The 10,387-nt window shown below is 24.8% G+C and overlaps 1 protein-coding gene across 1 annotated transcript; it reads right to left on the minus strand.

Annotated features, from left to right (window-relative positions):
• Nucleotides 1-1,863: 1,863 nt before the first annotated feature.
• LOC127079409 (nodulin-25) lies at nt 1,864-10,157 on the minus strand. Its single transcript, XM_051019790.1, has 16 exons — nt 10,030-10,157; nt 9,843-9,896; nt 9,458-9,511; nt 9,271-9,306; nt 6,250-6,303; nt 6,097-6,132; nt 5,485-5,541; nt 5,148-5,195; nt 4,657-4,710; nt 3,452-3,499; nt 3,304-3,366; nt 2,794-2,859; nt 2,625-2,681; nt 2,461-2,514; nt 2,244-2,360; nt 1,864-2,139 (listed from the first exon to the last, which is right to left on the minus strand). Exons 1-16 carry the CDS (start codon nt 10,133-10,135, stop codon nt 2,120-2,122), a joined length of 924 nt encoding a protein of 307 aa, XP_050875747.1. The 5' UTR covers nt 10,136-10,157; the 3' UTR covers nt 1,864-2,119.
• Between the last annotated feature and the right edge of the window lie 230 nt (nt 10,158-10,387).

Raw genomic sequence — 10,387 nt, forward strand, 5'->3', positions numbered from 1 at the left:
TAGATGAAGTTTGCAAAATTATTTTGAGTGTGTGTGCGTGTTGCTTTGATACCTTGAGTGCTACTCACACTTAATTACAAATTATTGATCATAAACAGATAAAATTGCTCTAAGGTACAAGATCATGTGAGCATTCGCAAGACTTCAATTCCTTTGATGTTGATCTTAACATTTAACTTTCTTTGCGCCAAACATCTGAACCTTCTAGCTTCGTTTTTTGGTTTAATTCAATCTTTTTCTTTCTTGATGATGCTCATGATTATTTTTCTTTATTATTTTGTCATCATCAAAATCTATTATACTTGTTAAGCACATAAAGCCACACAAATGACCTCAAGATGATGATTACCACCCATCAAAAGACCAAAATATTTGAAGTGAAGGTCTCTTGATTACAATGGAGAAAATCACTAGCTAAGTTCATAAAAGTTTAATCCACATTAACACAAATGAGACCACTCTTGTCAAAATTGTCACAGAGCCCCAAGGCAACCTCAAACCCCTAAAGAATAGCTTTTATCAACCAACGATTCTCAAATAAGCATCAACTAAAATAAAAGTGTCGTATGCATATTGGGGATATGAGATCATCAAATCATAGGATTCCACTCTAAAGGCGGAAATAGGTTCAGTTCCTTACCCTACTAAAAAAACCAATAAGCCTTTCCACCATAATTAGAAAGATAAACAAAACTAAAATATCATCTTGGTTCAATACCCTTTGAAGTTCGATATCATGGTTCAAATAGTTATTCATCAACATAATAAGATGTCTAGTAAATAAACATGCTTAGATCTAAGACCACCACTTATCATTGAGCTCAAATATGATAAAAATATAATTCATAAAACTCTAATTTATTGTATTATATGCCTTTTGAAAATCCATCTTAAAAAACACGATTTCTTAGTTTTTTCATTCCAAATCAACCAACCCATTCGTAACCAGCACCCCATAAACTGAAAAACTCCCTTTAAAAAACACCAATTGATTAGAGGAAATTAGATTATATATAACCTCAGTACGTGTGACCGCCAGAACTTTTACAATAAATTTGTAAAGGGATCCCACCACAGAGATATGACGAAAATCACGCAGGTGGGAAAGTGGCTCAACATTTGGAATCAAGGTAATAAAGTAAGAGGAGTAACTACGGGAATAGATGCCAAGCAATGGAATTGGCCAAATATAAAACCAAAATCATCCCTAAGGAGATGCCAAATTATCCTAAAAGAAGATAAATTGAAACCATCATGATCATGACTTTAGTGATGAACAACAATGAAGAAAGGATAACATTATCATTTAGTGAAAGTGACCTGAAAAAACTGTGCCCAAATAAGGGCGATTTCCAAAAAAAAGTTGAGAAAAATAACTAGCAACCTTGACGAATCTCAATCACTCCTTCTACCTAACCATCACTGATCTAATGAACTTGAATATAATTCCTCATACTCTTATTTTTCATATAGGCATGAAAAAAACAAGTGTTAGCATTCCTTCCTTAAGTCACTTGATCTTGGATCTACGTAAGAACCTTTGATCCTTAGCAATGACAAAATATCTGAATGACCTCATCCTAGCAAAAATCTCCACTTGGTAGGGGACATCCAAATAAGCTTTGGATTCCAAAGAGCTAACAACCTCCCTAAGGGCATTAAATTGAAAGTCTAAATTACCGAAAGCATGCTTATTTCAAACATTTAACACATCTTTAATTAGCACACATAATAGTGAAAACAATGATTACAACTATTAGAAAACACTCCCCTCCTATATTAACAAAACTCCTCTTCTCGTATTTGTTACAACTTGACCCTTTCAGTTCATAAAAATAAGTTCCGTTTATAGACATATAATGATTAAACTAATCACATAAATTTATTTAATTAAATAATTATACATATTTTGCAGAAATACAAATTCAACAAATACACATAACAAACTTAATAAACAATGAGTCCACATCATAATAATTATTATAAATATAACTTAATTATTATCTCTTGTTTAATTTGCAGAAGGTCTACTCAACTTAAAAACAACTTTATTTTCACATCACTAAACTTCAGTAGTGATTTTCAGGTTTCAGCATTCTTCTTCATCATGCTAACACAACTATGCACTCTGATCATTGGCTGCAAATAATTAATAAAATTTGAAAATAAGTCATACTTAATTTAATTAACTATTGATGGAAAATATAATCTGTCATAACTAACTAATTAATTTAATTTCTCACCAATATGATTTAGTAGTAATTTTCGGCTCCCAGTTGTAAGACTATTCTTTTTTATCCAAGGGTATCTTGCATGGAAACTTACCCAATCAACACCCTTTTGGTCATTCAATGTCTCATCTAAATTAACAACAATTAAATTAAAAAAATTAGGTGTCTATTGCAAAATTAAATAAAATTTTATAAAAGACATGTAAAATTATGGTATCATCTTTCTTACCAATTTTTGAAAATTTCGAGGAATCTACGTCTTTTTCATCATCAAGTTTCTCATCTGAATGAACAACAAATAAGAAGATATATGAGAAAAATAAAAGAAAATAAAAATATAATAAAATTTTAATAAATAAAAAATGTGTAAAATTATGGTATCATCAGTTTTACCAATTTTTGAAGCTTTCACAGAATCCACACCGTTTTGGTTATCGTCAAATTTCTCGTCTTAATTAGAAACAAATAAAAAAATATAAGTGAAAAATAAATGAGAATAAAAAATTTAATAAAATTTAGATAAATAAAAAAGTGTGTAAATTTACGATACCATCATTCTTACCAATTTTTGGAACATTCACCGACTCTACCGAATCAATGCTTTTTTGATTATCATCAAATTTCTCATCTAAATAAAATAAAATAAAAAATATAAAAGAAAAATAAATGAAAATAAAAAATTAAAATTAAAAATATAATAAAATTAGAATAAATAAAAAAGTGTGTCAAATTTTGATATCATCCTTACCAATTTTTGGAGCCTTTACCAAATCCACAGAATCTACTATCTTTTCATCTTTCTCGTCTTAATTAACAACAAATAATAAGATATGAAAGAAAAATAAATAAGAATAAAAAATTCAAATTTAAATTATAATAATTTTTAAATTAAAAAAACATAAAATTATGATATCCTCCCTCTTACCAATTTTTGAAACATCCATGGAATCCACGCCCTTTTCTTCATCAAATTTCTTGTCTTAATTAACACAAATAAGAAATATAAGAAGAAAATAAGAATAAAAATTTGAAATAAATAAAAAAGTATAAAATTATGTATCATCCTTCTTACCAATTTTTTGAGCACTTAGAGAATCCTCGCCCTTTTGGTCATTCAATGCCTCATCTAAATTAGCTACAAATAATTGAAAATAAATAAATAATAGACATATTTAATTTGTATATAAATCATTTTGGAAAATTATTTTCAAATGACTCACCATTAATTTCAGGGTAAGTGGGGGACTCAGGCGGCATTTCATAAGCAGCTGTATTTAAATAGTATAAAATTCATTTTAGCTTGAGAAATATCATTAAAATATATATACAGTATAAAAGAAATATAGATTTAGTTTAAAAAATAAATCGCCTATATAATTTATTTCAACAAAATTGACTTATAAAAATGTGAAATGAAACTCTATAAATTATTTGTAATTTAAGTTTTTACCTATACATCCTCAGGTATATTTTTAATACCATATTAGAATTATACTTTAGTCTAATTCATCAATATAAAAAACTTATAAGGTAAAACGTGTCGATTTATATAAATCATTTATGAATCTTATCTTTAATTAATATAATTTATGTTTTTTTTAATAATTTGTATTATTTAAAATTTATACAAATTAAATTATATTCAATTACATTTAAATATTTATCATTGAAAATATTATTGGGTTTTGGAATATTTTGAAAAGAAATGTTCAAATCAAAATTCATACAAACTAAAATCACAAATAATTTTAAAAATATTAAAAGCTACACAGTTTTTTTTTAAAATAAATATTTAAAAATATTTAATATTATTTTAAAAAATCTAATATTTGAATGAATTGGAATATTATTTTAATTTATATTAGTTTGGATATTATTTAAATATAAATTTAAGTTCGTGTGAATTTAAGAAAATATTAATATTCATTAGTTTTAGGAAGATAATAAATCAATCATTTTGACTCGACAGAATCATTAATTTTATACGTATTCATGGTTAATTCATTTATTTTAAATTATATAAATTTAAATAATTTAAATTAAAAATAATAATAATTCATAAAAATCACACCACTTTAAAAATAAATAAAAATAAATTAAACTTTAATGTTTTTTTTGTGTGTAAGCAAGAGATATATAAATATAATATATACTCTAACTCGATTCAAAAGATCAGACAAATTTAAAAACAGAAAGACTTTTAAATCAATAAATTAAAAGTCAATATGACCATATCATCTAAAATTGTAAAATAATTTTAGTGATAATTCAAAATAAAAGAATTCTATTAAAATATATATATATTTTTTTTAATTTCACCCTACATGACACTGACAATAAAATATTAACACTTGATTTTAAAACTTTATCAACTACTCAATTAAAAAGAGTCAATTTATGTTGTAAGGAGAAGTATTGCACTTACCAGTTTTTGGAGATTTCACAAAATCCAAAACCTTTTGGTTATCAAATTTTTCATCTGAAGTAACAACAAGTAAGAAAGTGAAAAAGGTTAAAAGTTTGAAATGGAGAAATATAATTTATAAAAAAATAAAAAAATATAGTATATAATACATTAGTTAATCGGTAATGTGAGAACTAATTAATAGGTTGCTAAGATTGAAAAAGTTGCCGTGTTAAAAAAAGGAATATATTAAAAATAAATTTTATGGTGCAATGAAATGATAGAAATAGACCTGGTTTAATTCAAAGATTTTTTATATTGATATGGATATTTGAAAAAGAAAATGATATGTGTATCTAATTTGAATATAAACAGAGTCAATATATATTTTTTAAAATATTGTCAACTATTCATAAATTGCAATATAATTTTAAATTTTAAGTAATCATAATAACTAACTTAGAAATATTCTAGTTTTATTATGATTTCAAAATAAATTTACAATGACTCACCATTAATGTCAGAATAACTAGTGTGCTCAAGAGGCATTTCATAAGCAACTGCATTTAGATCAAAGAAATTAATAAATAGAATAAAAATTCACTTTATTTATATTTATAAATTAATATAAACAAATTAATAAAATTAATAAATCATTAGTAACTACTCAACTAGTATTTAAGAAAATTAATATAATATTTTGAAAAGGTGGATTAGATAATTCAACTGGTATATATTAGTTTAATTAAATGGATAGAATATAGTTTAAATAAGTTATTGATATTTATAAATTAAATTCTTTTTTTTAAACAATAATATTTTTAAAAATTATTGTACAATCTCCCTTACCATTTTTTGGAGCCTTCACGTAATCCACATCCTTACTATGTTCTTCAATCACTTCATCTGAAATAACAACAAATAGTTGATTTATTATTTTTATAAAATTTAAGTAATCATAACTAACTTAAATATATTATATAAAAACATAAAATACTTTATGATAAAATATGAAATATATTACATCAAAAGTTTATCAAGTTAAACTTCTTATTTTATTTTGAAAAAATAAAAATTATTATGAAATTGGGGCTAGACGCTCGAGAAGAAAATACGATAAAATATTTGAATTTAAAAACTATTTAAATTTAAAATAAAAAAAGTTGTTTTCTGAATCAACTAAAATATAGAGACCAAAGTCATGACTAAATCAAATAAATAAATAGAAAATTTAATAAATTAAATAAATTTACTATTTTTCTATTTTATATCTTTTTAATTTATATTTTCTCTTTTATTTTAATTTATTTTATTTTAAGAATATACATCTTATATAAAATAAAATAGTTATAACTTTAAAAACAAGTATAAATTTTAAACCAAACCTAAGTTAAAATTTCAAGCACAATATTATAAGAAAATTATACTAAAAATTGCAACTTATTGTGCTATCCTGCTTACCAGTTCTTGGAACCTTGATGTAATCCAAGCCCCCATCTGAATTTACAACAAATAGTTTATAAAAATTCAATTTTTTTTATAAACAATGCTAAATAAGACAAAAAAATCTTGAAATTTTATGACTTAAAAAAACTCTATGTGTGAATAACTCACCATTAATCTCAGCAGAAGAAGAAGAAGTGTGCTCAAGAGGCATTTCATAAGCAACTGCATTTGGATAAAAGAATTCATTAATAAATAGTATTAAAACTTATTTAAGTTAGAAATTAATAAAACTTTTTTTGGTTATAACATTTTATCTTTTGTACAAATCTTTGGCCACAATAGAATTTGGGCTTTTTGATACAACTTTTTATAAAAGGATTTTTTTTTAATAATAATATTTCACAAAATTGTTATAGTAAGAAGTTTTTTCAAATTTGTTTTTATAAAAATAATTTTAAAGAGTATTATTTTAGAAAAAGTATGTGAGCTTTTGTTTGATTTTAAAATCTTTAATAGTTAATATATATGAATTATTCGATGTTAAATTTACTCTTTTATTTTATTAAAAATAAAATCGACATAATACCTTGGAGTTAACTTTTAAAATTTGTAAGATTTGAATCTCTATTAAGTAAAATTTATAAGATTTTTAACTAAATGAATAAATATGCTAAGATCCAACTTTAGAAAAGTGATAATTTATTTTTAAATGAGTAAAAATAAGTTAATATCTTTTATAAAAAATAGTTGATATTATACTCACTTATTATTACTAACATAGTATTTTCATAATTTACTAACTATAAGATCTAATTCAATAAAATATTGGGATGGTTAATTATAATGTATCTTCGTTATTTAATACCATATAAATTTAATTATTTGTTATCAATTTTTGGAGCCTTCTTGTAATCCATGCCCTTTTGGTTATTAAGTTCCTCGTCCGAATTAAAACAAGTTATTAACTCTTTCAATGATAAACGAGAGATTTTATCCTTCAAGTATCTTAAACTATTGGTGGAGGCCAACCATCGTGTTGAGTCTTCATAGGAACCTTTAGTTCTCCTACTTGCTAGACGGTCGAGCTCTTGAAGACATAAAAATGCAAGTTTGCGGCGTGAACGCGTGTTATTTTCGAATGTAGGTATCATTTCAAATCCTATTTTTTTCTTCTCATTCTTAAAAATATCTGTCAAAGTTTGAAAGAAAATAGTTAGGATTCAAAGAAGGTTTCTCTATATTAGGATCAATGAAGATTATAAGATATGTGGAGCTAAGTGGTATGACATTTACAAACCTAAGTTTTGAGGTGGTCTAGCCATCAGAGATTTCCACATCGTCAATATGACTCAATTGGCCAAATTGAGGTTGTAACTTAACTCGGGCGCTTATAATCTCTAGTGTGATATCTTATCTTTCATGTATGGTGTACTTCTAGCTACCTTCTTCTTATGGGGTATGTTAGTTGGCTTTCATTCCTCATTATTCTGATTGGTTTATGTCCAGTCTTAGTAAGAAATTTGAATCTGACTTTCTTACCTCTTCTAGGATGATCCTTAAGCAGAGCACATTCCTCTTAGAGTTAAATTTGCTAGACTCTTTAGTATCTCTAACTGATAGGCTTGGTTTGCTGGATAGGTTAAGGTGTTTGAAAATGAGATTTTAGCTTGGGATTCAAAATGGAAGAGATGTGTTTTTATTTACTAACAAGAAGTGGTTGTGAATCCTTTATTAGCCATTTAGGATACGAGTCTTTCCCATATTTCAGATAGATGGTTGTGGTGTCATTCAAATGGTGTTTTTTTTATGTACCATTAGCTAATTTAGCTCTCCTTAAGCGCAACCTTCCTAGTGAATCCTCGCCCATTCCTTTAGGATTGATTCTCCCTTTAATATGAGGTAGTTGGACACCTTATAAAGTGACTGTATTCTCCTGAAAACTTATTCAAGATAAGGTTCCTACTAAAGAGAACATGCATAACTGGATGACGATACTGGATCCGAAGGTATCTTATATGTAAATGGTCTATCGGGTCAATTTCTCATTTGTTTGTAACATGCGAGCTGGTTGAATCTGTGTGGGATAAGTTTTTTAAATGGTTGGGGTGGTGCTTAGTACTTCCTAAGAATCATGCATCTCTTTTTCAAGTGTTTAGGTCGTTGGGAGGTCTGTATAAAATTATGGATGATCTTTCTATGATTTGGAATTAGGTAGTGTGATCATTATGAAAATTCTAAAATGATACCGTTTTTGCAGTGTTTGGATTGTTCTTAAGTATCATGCATCTCTCCTTTTTTAGTGCGGTGTTTAGATTATTCTTACGATATAACAGCATTTACTATTTTAACTTTTATTATAGATGATAATTATATACCGCTTTATCTAGGGATTCAATTACCTTTTACTCGGTCTCTTCTAGTTCTTATATTATTATTTTTTATTTATTTTTTATTTGATATATCTTATTTTATCTTAGTCACTATTTATATTTTTGATGCTTTTAGATGCCTTTTATTTATAAATGTAATTTTATTTTCATTCAAATAAAACATGTGTATTTAATTTGAATATAAATACACTCAATATCAAATTATAATTAAAATATTAAAAAATATTTATTTACTTTACTTAAAAAAATTTGAACATAATACTTTTGCTTTAAAAATACGATCAATAAAATGAAATTTTTATATGGTAGGGTATTCATAAATTGCAATAAAACTTTAAATTTTAACTAATCATAACTAACTTAAATGTGTTATTTATAAAATTATTTATGATTGAAACTTTAAATTGATCTATACCAAAATTTTATCAAAAAGTTAAATAAAAAGTTTCACCAAGGCATACAAATCCAACACAAAGAGAATTTGGTCATCAAATTCTTCCCTATAATTTAAAGTTAATCTTATTACTTATTTATGTTTGAACAAATGTTTATTTTAAAAACAAAAATTAATTAGAAATTCATTTACACATACAAAATATTAATAAATAAGTTAATGTTTCTTTAGAAAAATCCACTTTATTTAAACTGCAACATAATTTAAAGTCTAAATAATCATAAATAACTTTAAAATATAATACATAATATAATTTATGAATGGCATTTTAAATAGATATCTACTTTTAAAGTTGATTAATTTAAACTTTTTTTAATTAGAAAATCAAAACATTTAAAAGCTTACCATAAGTAGTGTCCTCAAGCGGCATTTCATAGGATACTGCATTTGAATAAATAGTATAAAATATTACTAGGTTAGAAATTAATAAAGGTTTTATTTTTTGAAAAGTTTTATGGATATATATCTTATATATATTTAAAAAATTATAAATCTGATCATTAATATAAATCTTTGAGCATCACATAATTACCAATTTTTGGAGCATTCACGTAGTCCATACCCTTTTTGGCTTCAAGTTCCTCATCTAAATTAACAACAAATAATTGAAATAAATAAATAATATATGTATATAATTATTTGAGTATAAACTTGGTAAATATAATAAATATTTTATATTGTTGGCTATTCATATATTGCAATATAATTTCAAATTTTAAGTAATCAACTAACTTAATAGTATTATATGTAGGATTATTTATGATTGAAATTTTAAACTCATCTATACCAAGAGTTTATCAAAATTAAACTTTTTTTAAAGTTAAACAAATACATGCAAATTTTTCCATAAATTTTATTATAACTAATTAATATAACTATTATTAAATAAAGACAAATTATGGTATTTTCCTCCTTACTCATTTTTGGAGCATTCACATAATCCAGGCCCTTTTGTTCATCCAATTCCTCACCTAAATTAACACAAAAATAATTCAATTTAATTTATTCATAACAAGATAACTTAGAAAATAATTCCCATATATATCAAATTACTAAATAAGTATCACAAAACTTATAAAATGTTTATAAATAAAAATGACTCACCATAATTAAGAGATGACTCAGAGGGTCTATTATAAGCTAAAACTTGAGAAGAGAGAATCACAGAAACACCAAGAAGAAAGAGAATATATGAATTTGAGTAAGCCATTTTACTTCTTGGAGAATGAAAATGCAATGCTTGATAAATAATATAGGCTCTATATATAGTGCTAAAATATGGCTTACTTATGGGGGCAAAAGTCAATGTTAAATTTATTATAAAAAAAAATGTGGCCATAGCAAATTTTGAAGAAAATATAGATATTAATATTTTAAAAATTTATATGCAACACTTATTTATATAGTTTATTAGGAGTTTTGAAACTTTGGTCTTTAAATGCATTATTTGTTTCTTTTGAAT

This window comes from Lathyrus oleraceus, chromosome 5 (assembly GCF_024323335.1).
Source record: "Lathyrus oleraceus cultivar Zhongwan6 chromosome 5, CAAS_Psat_ZW6_1.0, whole genome shotgun sequence".
Lineage (NCBI taxonomy): Eukaryota > Viridiplantae > Streptophyta > Magnoliopsida > Fabales > Fabaceae > Lathyrus > Lathyrus oleraceus.

What these genes read in the sequence shown, in the direction of transcription:
- LOC127079409 (XM_051019790.1), bottom strand. Translation starts at nt 10,135, where the DNA reads ATGGCTTACTCAAATTCATATATTCTCTTTCTTCTTGGTGTTTCTGTG. An exon ending in CACTTACCCTGAAATTAATG is followed by an intron (nt 3,367 to 3,451) that starts GTGAGTCATTTG and finishes AATTATTTGTAG; the next exon opens with CTAATTTAGATGAGGCATTG. An exon ending in GGTGAATGTTCCAAAAATTG is followed by an intron (nt 2,682 to 2,793) that starts GTAAGAATGATG and finishes TTTCTAATTAAG; the next exon opens with ACGAGAAATTTGACGATAAC.